At 40.9% G+C, this 16,580-nt stretch overlaps 2 protein-coding genes across 4 annotated transcripts; one reads left to right on the top strand and one right to left on the bottom strand.

The window, feature by feature from the left end:
- The first annotated feature begins 7,816 nt into the window (after window positions 1-7,816).
- LOC147424906 (putative protein phosphatase 2C 58) lies at window positions 7,817-11,544 on the top strand. 3 transcript variants are annotated; one of them, XM_086500150.1, is made up of 6 exons: window positions 7,817-7,955; window positions 8,081-8,200; window positions 9,081-9,311; window positions 9,404-9,680; window positions 10,413-10,567; window positions 10,649-11,544. In XM_086500150.1, the coding sequence occupies exons 2-6, from the start codon at window positions 8,144-8,146 to the stop codon at window positions 10,784-10,786; spliced, it is 858 nt and encodes a 285-aa protein (XP_086356276.1). In that variant the 5' UTR covers window positions 7,817-7,955; window positions 8,081-8,143; the 3' UTR covers window positions 10,787-11,544. The 3 variants fall into 3 exon arrangements, 2 of the variants coding, with proteins under 2 accessions (XP_086356276.1, XP_086356277.1); XR_015186428.1 differs by lacking the exon at window positions 7,817-7,955 and having other exon boundaries at window positions 7,962-8,200; window positions 10,649-11,136; window positions 11,223-11,544; XM_086500151.1 differs by lacking the exons at window positions 7,817-7,955; window positions 8,081-8,200 and adding an exon at window positions 8,810-8,916.
- A 2,362-nt stretch (window positions 11,545-13,906) lies between these two features.
- Window positions 13,907-15,624, bottom strand: TFIIS (transcript elongation factor IIS). The gene is made up of 2 exons (XM_086500356.1): window positions 15,248-15,624; window positions 13,907-14,982 (listed from the first exon to the last, which is right to left on the bottom strand). The coding sequence occupies exons 1-2, from the start codon at window positions 15,401-15,403 to the stop codon at window positions 14,068-14,070; spliced, it is 1,071 nt and encodes a 356-aa protein (XP_086356482.1). The 5' UTR covers window positions 15,404-15,624; the 3' UTR covers window positions 13,907-14,067.
- Between the last annotated feature and the right edge of the window lie 956 nt (window positions 15,625-16,580).

Genomic DNA, 16,580 nt, shown 5'->3' with positions numbered 1-16,580 from the left:
TTGAGATATGTATTGTACATTTGTCATCCACAAATTTGACTACAAGATCAAGTTTAGCAAGTCAAGTATAGATAAAATATTCTTCTTGATCCCAGGAACATAAAGTATGAAAGAACCGCCATTTGCAGCAGTAAGCACAATCTTTCCAACTCCCTGAATCGGATAAGGGACATTGTTGGCACAAGTAATTGAATTCCCATGAGGGACAGACTCAAGAGAGGTGAACAAATCACGATGTGAGGTAATGTGCTTTGTAGCACCACTGTCAAAATACCACACATGTGAATCTGCAGCAACTGACATGCATGCATCATGGACAACAAGATTATAGGAACAATGTACACTAAAAGCCCATTCTGCATCAACATCAGCATCACAAGGCTCCTTTCACAGAAGACTCAACAATAGCTGCATTTGTAGTGGAACCACCATTTGCAGTGGAACCACCCTCTTTCTTCTTAGCCTCTTTGGCCTTCAACTTAGGACACTGCTTGATCAAGTGATCATTAGCTTTACAATAATGGCAACATATCTTCTTCTTTTCCTTATCACCAAAATTTCTAGACGAATTGCTGTCAATAGAAGCATTAGGAACATGTGATTTTCCACTGTAGAAGAACCATGAGGAGTCATTGTAAAGTTGTTACCACCTTTTCTTTGAGCAGAAATAAAGGCATGTTCAACTGCACGCTGTCTAGTCCTGTTTTTCTCTAGAAAGTGACTCTTACAACAGCAATGTGTATAATGCATCAAACTTGAAAACTTCAGGATTTCCTTGGGTCATAAGTCTCCAATTACTAGCAAAAGTCTGGTAAGAATCTGGCAAGGCATCAAGAACAATCTGCACAAGGGAACTTTTTGAAATGACTTCATCTGCATAAATAAATTGCTCATTGATATCCTTGATACCAACAAGGAAAGTGTCCATGTCATCTTCCTCATTCATAATCTTCAACTCCAGCTCTTTACATAGCAATGCAATTTTTGTCTCATTGCGACTTGCCTAAAGACCAGCCAGAATATTCCAAGCCTGTTTTGCAGATTTTGTTGAACGAACGTGAGGAGTAATAGTGCACTTCATAGACAACACAATCAATGCATGAGCGTGTGCATCTTTTACCTCCCAACGAGCTTGTTTAGTCGTATGAAAACAACTCTAACAACAGCAATCCTTGAAGCAAGACCTGCAACATCCTCAACATCGTCGACATCCTTAGAACCAGGACGTACATCAATGCCCTGCACAATATTCCAAACACCCTTTGACACAAGAACATGTTGCATCATGTAAGCCCACATAGGGTAATTGTCCCCATCCAATTTTTCCTCAACAACAAACATCTTGAACACATTTGTGTTGTTGTCGGCCATGACGAATGTCTGCACCTAATGTGAAAACTACACAAAAAGAGGAGAAACGAAGCGGGAACAACATATGCTATATAGCACAAACCGTAGAAGACTGTAAGGGACCTGTTATGCAAAAAACAACACTGATAAAATTTTTGCACAAAATGACAAAATAGCCTGTGCAGTACTTCTTGTAGTGGAAATGGATGCCGAAATGAGCCCGAATTAAAAATCTGAGTAGAGTAAGCCCTTGAGCTCTCCCAAAATTTGTGTCGACCTACAAACTCTTGCCAAAGCTCACAGAAATTGAAGAAAGTGAGCAGGCGTGTGCTGGAGTTGCTGGCGACTAAGCCCGAGAGGACGCAACCTGCTCTGATACCAATTGTTGGAATTAGGGTTGCAAGAAAACACACACAGCTTGGAGAAGACAAAGGAAGCTCAAGGCACACAATAGAGAGTTTATTTCTTAGTTTGCAATGGAAAGATAAGTTAGTCCTAGAGTGATGGCTGTATATACAATGCACAGGGGAAAAAACCTCTTAGTGAGGGAAAAATTCCTCGGCGATCCTAAGTGTGTTAACACACATCACTACCATATGTATATGGTGACACACATGCATGCAGCTCACAAATAACCAATGTGCTATAAATGAAGATGGTCAAGTGGCGGTGCTTCTCAAGCACTCCCAGATAAAATGTATGGACAAATTGTGATTGTACTCAAGGACAAGAATCACATACCCTCTCTTGAGGATGTTATAAACTCTTCAAAGGATTTTAAAAATAATATAAAAGGTACCAGTAGTAGCACAATTGGAGGAGCTTACATTGTAGGTTCTTTAAATAAAGGGACATTGAAAAACAACCTCAAGTGTACACATTGTGGTAGGGACAATCACCTCTCTAAAGATTGTTTTTCTATCAACCCTTGTAAGAATTGTGGAGAAATCAACCACTCTACAAAATATTGCACATGTCCAACCAAACCCCCGAGAACTTCAAGCAATATCAATCACTACAAAGACAAGGGAAAAGAAAAATCAACATGGCTTCTTATATGACTTTGATGACTCCGACAAAAACTACCACAACATAAACAAAGGTCACCTTGGGGTTGTCTTCATTGACGACATATTATGAGCACACTCAGTTTGTGCATTTCCATACCCTCTTTTGTATTTTAGGAAAGGATTTTTGTTATCTCACCTTGTGTTGGGAGATTCTTGTGTTCCAAATGCTACTTATTCAAGGAGAGGATTTGTGTGCCTACACCCTTTGTGTCTAGGGGAGGAAATTGTGCACCTCAGCCTTGTGTGTTTCGAGGGGAGGATGTTCTATGTGAGTGATACACTACAAAACCCACAAGGGGGGGGTTGTTGGGGTTGTGGATTTTGTCACACCTCACACCCATAGGAAAACCCCCTACTCTGGAAGTCATGTGGAACATGTGTGTGCCTGTATGAAAGCAAGAGGTGTGTGTCAACAAGAAGCTTGTGTATATGAGAAGCATGTGTAAAAGGCAAGGTCCATGTGACAAGCTTGTATAAAAGAAACTCTTTGTATTCTCTTTTTTTGTGCAATAATCAAGACTATTTTGCATCTTTTATTGTGTATTGGTGTCCATTAATCTCCCACTAATCATTCCATTAACATGAATGGCACACTAACACGTCCTCCATAATCACTTGTCCTCACACTACAGTGAGCAATCTTGTTACAAGGAAGCCATGCAGATGGATGACAAGGTTAAGTGGGAGTAGGTCATGCAATCAGAGTATGACTCCATTGTCAATAATGAGACATAGGACTTAGTTGAGTTGCTACAAGGCAAGCATACCTTACTTTACAAATGGGTTTGTAAGAAGAAGTTTACATAGTTGAGGATTATAAGCATCCTAGCAAGGTGGACCTTATATGTAAACTCAAGAAAGTGCTTTATGGATTAAAACAAGGTTTACATGAAGTAACCTCAAGGTTTTGAGCATCCAAACAGGGAGGAGCTTATATGTAACTCAAGAAATCACTTTATGGTTTACATCAAGGTTCGTGGCAATGATATCAAATGTTTGATGCTTTTATGAGGTCCAAGGGTTTAAAAGGAGTCAAGATGATCACTACTTGTACACACCAAAATTCAATGATGGTTCATTGATCATTCTTGTAATGCAAATGGCCTATGAACTTTGAGAGTAGCGGAATCAGGAAATTAGGTGAAGCACTTTTGAGAGATTACTTTGTGAGCATAGCGGGTGAACTTAATCGATGGTAGCAACATAAACATGATACTTAGTTAACTTGGCATGAACAATACTTTTGCAAGGGAGAGAGAGAGTTTAGAGAACATGACAATAGTTGAGGACCAGATTCATATGGAGCCGGTCCCCCCTCCAATAGGCATTTGTATTATAGTTTCTCCCATCAAGAGAGACTTGGTACAATACAATCTTTGTGTTCCTTGTAACTTAGGTGATGCAATAAAGATGGAAAGCTTCATGCATCACAAGCATAACATAAACTTGAAGAAAGCATTAACTATCCCAAACCTCAGTCCCAAGGCCTCAAACACCTTTGAAGGTGGAGAGAACTAGCGGGGAATGAGGATAGGGAAGAGGAAGAAGAAACATTCCATAGGAGAAATAAATAGATCCTCACTTATCGTTACTCTTCTTGCTAGCATACATAATAGCATAGTAATGAAGATGGAGAAGATGGCAAGCTTAAGCATTGAAGCACGACTCTTGGTGGATTTGCATTCCATAGACAAGAGTATTGGTGTAGGCTTTCACTCTCACAAGCTTGGAGAAGGAGGTGGTGTTCCTTCACTTTCACCAAGGGAGAATGCCTTGCAAATGAGTGTGTGTGTGTATGGAGTATATCCCCCTAGCACCCCCCTTCCTTGCTTTGGGCGAAATTTCTACATGCTACAAGCTCATTGGACCCCCTCCCCCTAGCCAATCACATGCAGCTTGCAGTCAAGCACATGGTAGTCTTTTGACAAGTTTCCTCCTTACCCCTTAGAGAGAGAGCTTGAAAATATCTAGATATTTGTTAGATGGAAGTAGAATCTCATTGGACCCCTCTTTAGCCCAACCAATAGCATTCAAGCACACCATGTGGTTAAGCTTAGTGAAAGTCTATCATGTGTCCCATGTGCTCTTTTAGAATTCCCCCAACTTTGAGATTTTTATGCATAGGAAGTTTCTCAAGCAAGTTTCTCATTAAGTGTGTAGGTTCTCTTTTTGACTCAAGCATCTTACCCCCCATGCATAGGAAGCTTCTCGAGAAACTTCTTCATTAAATGTGACAAGTACCTCAAGTACCTTAGTCATCAAGTATGACAAGCACCTTAGGTGGAGTTCCCACCTCAAGAACAGTCCTAGCTTGCATAAGTTTAAGTCAGGTTTCCACCTCAAGCACAGCCCTAGCTTGCTTAAGGTTCCCACCTCAAGCACAACCCTAGTTTGCTTAAGTTTAGGTCGGGTTCCCACCTCAAGCTCAATCCTAGCTTGCTTAAGGTCAAAGGACTTTTAACACTAACCATTGGAGGCACTTTTTTCTCTATTTAAGAGGCTTTTCCCCCCTGAGTTGCATATACGCCCATCTTTTAAAGGCAAGCCTTATCTTTTTATTTGGCACACTCAACATTACTTATTCTTGTCTTGTGTGCTCTTGAGCATTTCCTTCATCTTCTTAATCTTCTCGTGCATTCTTGCAGTTGTATTTCCAAAAAACACACACACACACACACACACACACACACACACACACACACAAACATGTGCAATTGCTCTCGCTCTTTTTATCATATTATTCCCTCTCGTTGTGCTTATAATTTTGAGTAGGCCTATCATGGTTTTTTTGCAAGCAAGGTACAAGGTTTGAGAAAAAGTGTGCCAAGATAGAGAATGATCAAAGTTGTGTCTTACATGAGAGAAACAATAGGCAAGGGGGATCCAATGCTAGAGATGATGCATGTGAGAGCTCATTGTTGCGTGCACACCATTGGAAAAGACAAGAAGTGGTGTCCATAACAAGACCTATGTTGTATAGACTTTAGGACAATGCAACCATCAATGGCTTTTAAAGCCTTTACGTGTGAGAAGCCTCGTATAGAGCCAAAGTATTAAGAAAGTGATATAGAAAAGTAGTCATATATGCCAATCAAATTGAAAGCTTGTTGTTGGTGATGATTTGTGATCAATGGGAGAACCTTGTGGCCCTTCTGCTGAACCATGGAGTCATGTGTTGAATCTCTAGCTAGAAAGCATAAAAACTACCAAAAAAAAGTGTCACATCATGTGACTTACACTTTGAGCATTGCTTTGAAATTGTTAGAGAAGATGCAATGTATGTTTGTCATATTGCTTTATTTCAATACACTTTTTACACACATCCTTTTTACAAAGACAAAACCATTTGTTAGGCCTTTGAACAAAAGGAAATATTAACTAGACAGTTGCAATAGAGGAAAAAATCCATGCTATTTATCATGATTTATAAGTAAGATGCCAAAAATTTGACCTTAAAACTTAAGTTCCAAAACTATTATAATCGCGAACTTTTATGTCTTGGGCAAAAAATTACAATTCAATAAAAAATGAGCAAATTGTATACTTGGGCAAACTTTTTATAAGGAAAAGCCATAAGCATACTTAATCTACTTTTTTGGATTAAACTTTGTGTATGTGGGTGTGTGTGTGTATACATACATACATATATATAATGTAACCTGCTAAAATATATATATATATATATATATATATATATATATATATATATATATATATATATATATAGAGAGAGAGAGAGAGAGAGAGAGAGAGAGAGCAATATTAGCAGGTTACATTTACTTTTGGCCTTTGGAAAAGACAATATACAGCTACTCAGTTTTTCCTTATGTCCCTCAAGAATTGGTTCTTCTAGAAGGAATGCTTGCTAGTTTGATAAAGAGTAGTTTCCTTCCCACTCTATTCCTTGGCTGTGTATTAGAATCAAGATCATGGAGGATTGTTGAGCACTCCCTCGTCGAGGATATATCAGGTCAGCTACTCTGCATCTTATTCAAGACATGTGAAGTAATGTAATATAGCACACAAAAGTTAATTCAGAGAGACAGAGAAAGTGTGAGAGAGAACTTATTTTTTGTTTGAATTATAATTTTGTATAATCTACATTTTAACTTTCTCTCTCTCAAATGAAAAAGAAAGGCCATTTTAAAATTTAATTTAACTTGTTGGAGTTGTTTTTGATCACAAGGAATTTTTGAAATTCATGAAAAAGGTACTCATGTGTTGTGGTGCCTTTGTGAATCAAAGACATCTCAACCCTGCCGTGCACAAACATGACAAGAAATCACTTACTCTAGTGTAAGATTGAGCTCCCCTAGTTTCCAGTGTCTCTGTGTTCTTGTACCTTAGATGACATAGAACTAAATCTAAAGATGCTCATTAGATCATTCTTGAATGATTTATGAACACAATACACTAATTTTCTATCAAATTGGGAGTAAATACCCCTCATGAATGACACCCTTGTCTAAAAAATTGTGTAAATTACAGATCCAAATTGATCCAAATTGAACCCACACGGGGTGGGTGGGAGTTGTTAAACCCTCCATATCACGTGCATTCAAGGCCTAATTTAAAAACCCTATATTTGTAGATCTTTCACGAGTATAGCACACCCTTTTATATTTCAATGTTGTTTAATTGGTAACGTTCTGCAAGTTAAAAATGTATAAAAATGGAGCTAAATAACCCATGTTGTTGAACTCGTGTTGCGAGTGAACGAACAATGTTCACACACACTTTTCGGACTGACCTCAAGAAAAGATTTCTTTTGTCATGAGGAGCAGGCATAGGTATGGTTGGGGATGACATACATACATAAGTGCACGTATACATGGATGCATATCTATACATGTGAACAAGGTCATTTCTTTGTAGTGCGAGGCGACTCATGTGAACAAGGTCGACTGCGAAAGGGGGGGAGGTCTACCTCACAAGAAGATTTAGAAATTTTCTCATGTAGGAAAAGGGAGCCTTTTTCAGTGTTTTTCATACAATACATACCATCATGAGCTTTTGTTCGGGAGGCACCGCATACCTAGCTAGGTACGTTGTGGGCAGGGGACCACCGGCCCCCCCACCGGGCCGGTGGTCCCCTACCCCCAATCGTACCTAGCTAGGTATGTTGTGCCTCCGGGCCCCCCCACCGGGCCGGCGGTCCCCTACCCCCAATCGTACCTAGCTAGGTATGTTGTGCCTCCGGGCCGGTGGTCCCCTGCCCCCAATCATACCTAGCTAGGTATGCGGTGCCTCCATCAGAGAAGCTCATGATGTTGAGGTAAGTCATTGTGAGAATCTGTCCAAGACTTCTTGTGCCTAGGAGGGGAAGAAGTTGACTTGAAATGTTGAAAGTGGTAAGGTTCTGAACTTTGAAGATTCAAGAACTCTAACCAACACCCCCTCCTGGCTTTTAAAATCAGTTGGCTTGAAGTTTGAACCATCCTCTAGGCCACCTTTTGCAGCGCCCATTTTTTTAATGCGAGTTCTCAGACTCGGGGGCTCCTTTATTATCCACACTCACGCACCTTCCCTGCGAGGGTTCGTATCCTCAACTTAGCGCTCGCGCACACACACACACACACAGAGCTCCTTTAGGGTTTCCTCACCTGCATACAGCAAGGTCTCTCTCTCACTCTCTCTCATATTTTGGGTTTATTTTGCAGAGCTTCGTGTTTTTAGAGCTCTCTTTGCTACGACAAAGAAGCAGTAGATTGTTGGGTGGTCAAATGATTTCAAGCAGCAATCCCCCTCGGCAGAAACCAAGCTTTTTGCAGAGAATCAAGGTGTGCCTATGCTCGACTTGCCATAGACGTAGTTCACACATTCAGTGTCTGTTTAGCCCCAAACTTGATATTGATGATGGATAATGCTTAGTTAAGAGAATAACAGGACTATGCCATTTGAATGCTGTTGCTATGCTACACAAAATGTTCCCCATTGCTTCCCCTCTTTTGTAAGCCAAAATGGCGGTACGGAATGAGTAGTAGCTCATAACCATGCACATTGGAATTGATGGTTACACTTCAGTGCTCACATATCCCACTTTGTAGTGTAAATTTCCCGGTTGATATTGAAAACTCCTGGTTATGATCTTGAGAAACCTTGATTTTCAAGGGACAATATTGGGCATTTTAGCTATAAATACCTTAGAAATGACTACAATGGTTTTATGCTTGTACTCATTTACAGTAATTTTACCTTAATCAAATCACGCTTGCAGCAATTGTCTTTACAGGGCCAATTTAATGTCTATTCACCACGAGGAGAAGGCATCAAAAAATCCTGGGATTTGTGATGAAAATGAAGTTCCAATCAAGGGGTTCTGCCATACTTTTTGTTTTCTTGTTTTGAGCTCTTAAGTTTCTTTTTGTACAATTTCATTGAAGGGTGGAGAAAGTGTTTGGGAAAAATTATTTCTACAACCATACCCATTCCGTGGTTCTTTTGGATTTCAAAGTGGCACGATTGTAAGCTGAGACACACTTTTCCTGAACAATGGGTGAGGCTAGCGCTGTTTTTGTATTAATGTTGACCTGCTGACTTATCTATGCCGTAGCTCTACTCGTTAGGTTTCGTCCCTGCATTGTTGTACTTCATAATTGTTGACAGTTATGAGAGGTTTTACGCTTCAGCTATCATTTGATTGTGAATGTATCACAACAGGTCGCTTGCCTAGATGTAAGAACAAGACATGGTAAAAGTCGCCACCATGTCGTCTATGGGTCACATGTGATGAAAGGAAAATCAAGCCGTCCCATGGAAGACCACATCGTGTGCGAAATTAAATGCCTTAAGGAACATGATGTGGGGTTATTTGCTGTTTTTGATGGTCATTTGGGTCATGAGGTCTCATGCTACCTACAAGCCAACCTCTTCAACAACATTTTGAACCAGGTACAATACGTACACACACAATCTTTGCAAGCGTCAGAGGTCCTATGGTGTCTCTAAGATAAATCCAAATGGGCTCTTCCCTTTTTGGGCAGCCAGCTTTCTGGACAGACCCTTCGTCAGCAATTACAAATGGATATTTACAAACTGATGCAACAATCTTACTGAAGTCGGCAGAGCTTGGCACGGGTGGTTCGACCGCATTGACAGCCATAGTTATTGATGGTGCGAGTGTGTATGTTGCCAATGTGGGTGATTCCAGGGCTGTTATTTGTCGCGCTGGGGTTGCAACGCCAATAACTGTAGATCATGATCCAATTTCAGAGCGAAGTAGTGTTCAAAGCAAGGGTGGATATATCACGGTTCTACCAGGTAATCTTGCATTTCGACATAGCAATTAATTCTTTATTACATTTGAGCAGTAGTCATAATGCCAAGAGCTGCCATCTTTAGCAAGTCAAAAGTATCATGGGAAAGACCCCCAAACAAAAGGTTTTATCAATTGTGCAAAATCTTCATAAATTTTGCCTTGCCCATTGCCTATGTGATAGATTTGTTGGTCATCATAGTTGCAAGCATTCGTTGCATTCGTGCGTTCGCATTCGAGAATGGTGGGTTTGCAAAAGAATACATTGAGGTTAGGTAGAGCTTGCATTTGTGGCTAGTGTCTTCATAATTGAGAGCTGAGTTTTACAGTGGGAACTACGACGTGAATTTTGTATAGATAATCTTAAAAGTTAATACATGAGAAAATGAAAGGAAACTTGGAACTCGAAAGTTCATAGCTTATTGCTCAATTCTCAAACAAGAAATGCTGCTCTAAAATATAGTCAAGTTTGATAGTCGATGAACTTGTGGTGCCCAAAAATGCTCAAAGCTGCTCTCAAAGCGCTTGTTACTTTAGCATATCATCTCACGTGGTTGTGGGCTTTCTCTACCCGCTTCATTCAACCTTGTTCTTTTTTGGCTTTCCAGTGTATTTTCATTAGTTACTATGTTATTCACAAAGATGTGATTTAGTAAACATTTTAATAAAGGTTGCTGTGGTCAACAGCTTTTAGGAAGCTGGCTCTTTGTGTTAAACCTTGTCCCTGGCTTTTCCAGGAGATGTTCCACGAGTGAATGGTCAGCTTGCTGTTGCACGTGCTTTTGGTGACAAAAATTTGAAAGCCCATTTGCGGTCCGATCCTGACGTCTACTGTCTACTTATCCAGAAAACGGATGAGTTTTTGATACTTGCGAGTGATGGATTGTGGAAGGTTTGTCCCCACTGGTTTAATTGAGTAGTCCGTTAAGCTCATTTCATTGATTCTAAGTAAAAACTTGTAACCACTGTCTAGGTGATAGAGAACCAAGTGGCAGTAGATCTTGTGCGGAGAACTAAGGACCCTAAAGCAGCAGCTAAGCAGTTGGTCGACTACGCTATACGAGAAAACAGCAAGGATGATATCTCATGTGTAGTAGTTCGATTTCACTGAACCTCAAAGATGTTGGTGTCATTCTTCAGAACGAGATGATATGGCATGGTTCGTGGAAGAAGCTTGCTCGAAGCTTATGATTAGTTGCCTACTTTTGCTTTCTCATCTTTTTGAAATGTACATATAAGCTTGGGGCCAACCCATTTTTTCAGCAATGGCGTACAGCTGTTGATCACTGATCGTTTGTCAGCTTGAAGGAGCGAAGCAGAGACAGTTTCCTTTGCTACACACATCTGCACTTTTCAATACTATGCATATACATTTTACAAATCTGGGATTGTACTTCCTAATGAGATTGAAACTGAACAAGCAAACACTATGTTGCGAGGGTTTTTGTCCTTAAAAGACAGGTTAGCGATCAATTCATTTGTGTATACGACAGGTCCTGAACTCATGGAAACTAGAAGAAATGGTGAAAAAGTGCTGTGGATTGCAGAGGAAATGGTGCAACACGCTGTGGATTGTGGCACACCTTCCACCTCAACAAAGATTTCTCAATTACATATGGAGTCTATTGCCAGCCTAGAGCTAATGTAAGGTACTTCATCAATGGAGGGAGTCGCGGATACTGCTTGTGTCTTTCACCTTAAAGGAACGATTGGATGCATCTTCCCTTTCTTGTGTTCAGTTTCGATGACGTCAAGGGCATAGATGTAGTGTTATCAGAGTGTGTTTATCTAGGTGTGTAGCCTTGCTTTGATCCATCATTTAAGATCATTGTCATCTTTCTAATGTAAGAGGAGCACGTTTTCCTAGAATTTTAATGGTCTATTTGGAAGGAAGGTCAAGGATGCCAGTTTCTCTCTTCTTCAAAGTGCCAATTATGTGATTATGTGGCATATATTTTGGGTTACCTTCTTTGATCGAGTGGCTTAACAGCAGGTGTTTTAATGTGGCTTTTTCTTGGCATTCACCCTGTTTAGGAGGAAAATTTTGGAAAAGTGTCTCAGCTAACAATCGTACCGCTTCGAAATCCAGAAATGCCAGCTCACAGAAAATAGGGAAAGGAAGAATCCCGCTTACGATTTGAGGGAAAGTGTGATTTTAGATAAATTAGTTCAATTTTTCAAAATTTTCTCTTGAGAAATCCATAAGTAGGAATGTGTGGTTGCAAAAATGATTTTTCCCAACCATTGCAAGGCTGCAAGAGCTCCATGTACTCATGCTCTCATTGTCAATGCAACTACATTATTCATGACAATAATTAGAACCGAACAAACAGTAAATTCAATTTTTCATGGACATGCGTGCATGTGCATTTGAAAGTTGAAATGAGGGAGAAAAACTTGTTTCTCCACTTTTTTGCAATTTTATCTTCCCATCTTTCAGAAGTCCTGGTTGGGTTTTCACTATTGCGCAAGCAAGCAATTGTTGACTGACTCTCTCTCACGTGCGAGCAATTGTTGACTGACTCTCTCACGTGCGCGCACACCACACGCGAACGAAAGTATGCTAGGACAGCATGGCCAATTATCATGTTAGTGAAACACACGTGCGCACACGCGAACGAAAATATGCAAGGACAGCATGGCCAATTATCATGTTAGTGAAACATTCATCAGCACCACCGTGCTCAAACTGTGACATGTGCAAATAACTTTGAACTAGACTAAAGCCCAAATTTGTTAAGGACAAAAGGATTTTAGCTTTCTTATGACATGGACAGCATGCCAATTGTCCCTTGATCAAATGCAGAATTAAAAGAGTGAAACTGCACATAGCCGCATATTCAACAGCAAACAAATGAAATTTAGGCAATGTGCATCTATGTAGCCTTCAACGTCTATACATTATCTGGCTTCTCTATAAAAATGCCCGTCACTTCCACATGTCCTATCTAAGACCATCAATCCAAGGTGCCCATTTTCTCTCTATTCAAATCTTTTCATCACCTTGGTCAACACCAAATACGCTACCGGCCTCAACACTGGACAGAGAGCATATAGTGCAGTTTACCTGAGTACTCCACTCCAATCGACGTCACAAGAAATGCACAATTTAAACTTACTATCATATTACAGATGTAAGATCATAATCTGTGATTAAAATTTAGAACGCTGTACACAGGTCACAGAAGCCAATAAATACATTCCGCATCTCTGATCTCTCTCCATATCAAGCACAATGAATTGCCATGCTCCGGACACACCCGCACACATGCAACAAGTACTAAAATGTAAGATGAACAAGCTACCGACTGTAGCTTTGAACCCTGTTCCTGGATGCATGCTGAAGTTTGTTCAGCATGACAGAATCACTCCCAAGATAAGAGTAATGTGATGAAGGGGAGAATGAATATGGTGGACGATTTGTTCCAAGTAATGATTTTCTCACAACGGGAGCCTCGCCAAAAGGAACATCTCAAGAACAAGCGCAACATCAACATATTCCAAGAAACACATAATTAAAACGTTTTCTAATACAAGCAATAACAGGCCATTGACCTCTAAACGTGGACCTTCACACAGACTCCATAGACAAGATTTCATAACCATCGTGCTAGCAACTTAAAGGACTATAGACATACAGAGAATAAAAATGCATCTCAGACAAATCAGCATCTGCTAAAACTGCTCAGATGGCTGAAGGACCCATAAACAGAAATGCACCGTAAATAAGCTGTCTATATAGTCCATTCTAATGTACATCAGCCGAAGCTGATGCTAAGCCCAAAGCCCCGAGTCTTTGAGCACCATCTACAAACCACCAACAGAAAATAGTAAAGAGGGGGACACTGACAAAATCCGGCACTAGAGTGGAGGAGAACCCAAGAGGAGTTCCTCTCTCGAGTCTTTAAGGTTTCTGATGTGTGAGTAAGTGAGTGAGTGTGTGAGTGAGATATCTTTCTTCTCTTTTAAAAAGAGGGAAACCAAATTCTGATGCTGTGCCGGCCGTGACGCGGGCACGGAGGGGGGGGGGGGGGGGGGCAGGCCTCCTGCAGTACTCGAAAAAAGAACAGACAAAAACACATTTGCAGTCATATCGGTATTGACAGACAATAAATGGCAGATTGCCAGTCAAGATGAATAAAGAGGCTTTGACATGTCAATTGCATGCAGCCTCTAGACATATATCAGCTTCACAAACCATTGAGTAATTTGACCCAACACTACCATCACATTGCCCCTCACAAAATTAACTCATTTTCTGAACCTCCAGCCCATGGGGAAGCGGCAGCCTGTAGAACCACAAATCTTCTAAGCAACCAGAGAACCATCCTTCCATATACTACATTTTGCCCCAAGACCTACATGGGTGCCCAAGCATTTCCTTCCATGACACTAACAAAACTTCCACCGATTGTTACAATTAACGCATGTCACATATGTCGTCATGGGCTCATCAGCACTTCTCGTCTGCAATTGATAGTACGTGCATTTGCGCTGCCCGCACTTTCCACATTTAAATTGATCTGTCGAAGCTTGGCGTGCAGTCCCTCGTTCACATTCGAAAAGGGCTTTCTTTTTTATTTCCTCGTTCTCCATCTTCCGCTGATCACTTGCCATTTGATCTGGTGTAAGATTGATGATATCTCCAGGAGTCAGATCTCCGAGCAAGATCTTTCTCCGAAAATCTGGATTGTTAGCATCCTTGATGTTGAACATAATCGAGCGGTATTTCATCTTATTCACACCATGGAAGCCACCAAGAGACTCAAACATCACAGTTTCGACTGCAACAGCCACCCCAATGGGATCACATGCCTTGGCCCGGACCAAATCTTGCCCCTCTGCCTCCGATAGGACTCTGTGCAACGCCTCCGCAAGAGACTCTCGAAGTTTGTCCCTGGTTGAGTCCTTTGTCTTTGAAACATGCGCTAGATTCAAAGGTTTCACCTCTTTAGTCTCAAGAACAGTAGAAGAGTTTGAGATCTTCACACTTGAAGACGAATCTTTTGAAGACTCGGTCCGCTGAAAGTCAGCCTTAACTCTTGACACACTCACTGTGTTCGAAGCCACCGACTCTTCTTTGACCCTTGTTTCCATTTTCACATCCACGACTCTCTCTGAGCTTCTCTGTGACTTTACTGAAAGGGGGAGAGACTTTTTAGAGGCACCTTCGGATGGCGAAGACTCAACAGCCCCATTTTTTGTCTCTGCTGCAACTGTCTTCTTCCAAGCCTCAAGCAAATCTGAAGCAGCCTTTTGAATCTTGGGCCTTGTATGCTTCGTAAGGCGCCGCAGACGCTTTCCTACCTGCATGAATAGCAATAAATCATTGACCTTATAATCACGCCCCCCCTTCAAAACATCCCTGGGGGGGCCGCTTGCACACGCACCACCACCCCATTCCATCACCACCCTCAAAATCGCAATTGTACATACACATACACATTCCAACAATGAGGAGAACCCTTATCAAGGTAAAGTTCAGTGCACATTATGGTGGTGTGCATATAGATAACCATACTACACAAGACTGTCTAGCTCATAATGGAAAGGACATGGAAAATATCAGAACCTGCGTGGAAATCAGCATGGCAGTTGTAACGGGAAAAGAATGCATGACTTTGATGGCCTCAACACAGCGAGATTCCTCTGCACTTCCTGAATCAGCAACATCTGCGGCCTTGCTTGCTTTATCAAATAAACGAACAAGTTCATCCTCGGAGCCCATCCTTGATTATTCCTCCGATGAACCTTAGCGGGTACTCAAGAGTCCTCAGCAAACCCTAATACAAGCTTCAATTTCGCCTGCAAACCCTACTGGTGCATTCCTCCGTCGATGAGAAGAGACCCTAGAAAGGAAGGCTCCACAGACCTGCTTCGAAAAAGCCCTAGAATGGGCCGGCTGGCTGGGTTCAGGCTTCCTTCCCCAGCCCCCGTTATTAACATCACACGCACACAGATGAAGGAAAGAGTAGGCTTTCGAAGGCTTTAATACCATAGGGATAGGGATATGTTTTCATGCATAGAAAGCTAATTATCGGGAGTGGATTCTGGATGCATATACAAGTTTGTCGTGATCAAGCTAGGCTCCTCCCATCTACTCATCCTACAAACATCATTCTCGCTAACAGGCTATCGATTCCAAAGACTAGGGTTCATCTAATCCTCATCCGCATGTTTGGGATCACATTCTAGTATCATACACTCTTGAGCCCGCCAATATAGATGTATATGCAATGTGTTTACAAAATACGCTCTCTAGTAAGATGAAAGGCAAAAATTTCAATGCTCTGTGCAATTCATGCATGTCTCTTGATAGATTTCTCATTCTCTTTGCATGTTCTTCACCTATGAGTGTATATAATTTTAGCAATCTAACCATCACACCACAACAAGCTTGGACTTTGATACTTATGTGTGTTCTAAATGATGTTTTCTTGAGAAGAAAATTTCTCACTAGCTTTAAAACATGAGAAAGATTGGGTGGGGACTAAAGGTTTTAGAGGCCTTTTCATTTATACTATGCTTGATATTTCTTTGATATATAAGCAACATTATGGTCTACAAAGAGGCTTTCATTTAGAGGTGGCAAGCACATGTGATGAGAGTAGTAACTTAACAAGGCTACCATCTCCAATTCAACCTTAATATGTCACCCCTTCCCCATGGGCCAAACTAGAGGCATGAGGAGGATCATGAAATGAAAAGGTTTAGGGCTTATATGAAAAGAAGAACTAGATAAGTTACAAAGCAAATTAGAGAACGTTTAATTTGTTGTTTACATTAGAATTCTTTTGAGCAATTTGTATTGCATCAATATGTAAAATCACACAATGTCCTGCAAGAGTGCCATCCATATGGTCCGTCTAGAAAGGGACAAACTTGAATTGATGAATTGGAGGCTG

This window comes from Adiantum capillus-veneris, chromosome 25 (assembly GCF_014529385.1).
Source record: "Adiantum capillus-veneris isolate H3 chromosome 25, ASM1452938v2, whole genome shotgun sequence".
In the NCBI taxonomy this organism is placed as follows: domain Eukaryota; kingdom Viridiplantae; phylum Streptophyta; class Polypodiopsida; order Polypodiales; family Pteridaceae; genus Adiantum; species Adiantum capillus-veneris.
This window is presented reverse-complemented; position numbering and strand designations above follow the sequence as displayed.

Coding starts and splice junctions, on each gene's coding strand:
- LOC147424906 (XM_086500150.1), top strand. CDS start 8,144: ATGATTTCAAGCAGCAATCCCCCTCGGCAGAAACCAAGCTTTTTGCAG. Junction 8,201..9,080: donor GCTTTTTGCAGAGAATCAAG/GTGTGCCTATGC, acceptor GTATCACAACAG/GTCGCTTGCCTAGATGTAAG. Junction 9,681..10,412: donor ATATATCACGGTTCTACCAG/GTAATCTTGCAT, acceptor TGGCTTTTCCAG/GAGATGTTCCACGAGTGAAT.
- TFIIS (XM_086500356.1), bottom strand. CDS start 15,403: ATGGGCTCCGAGGATGAACTTGTTCGTTTATTTGATAAAGCAAGCAAG. Junction 14,983..15,247: donor CCATGCTGATTTCCACGCAG/GTTCTGATATTT, acceptor CTATTCATGCAG/GTAGGAAAGCGTCTGCGGCG.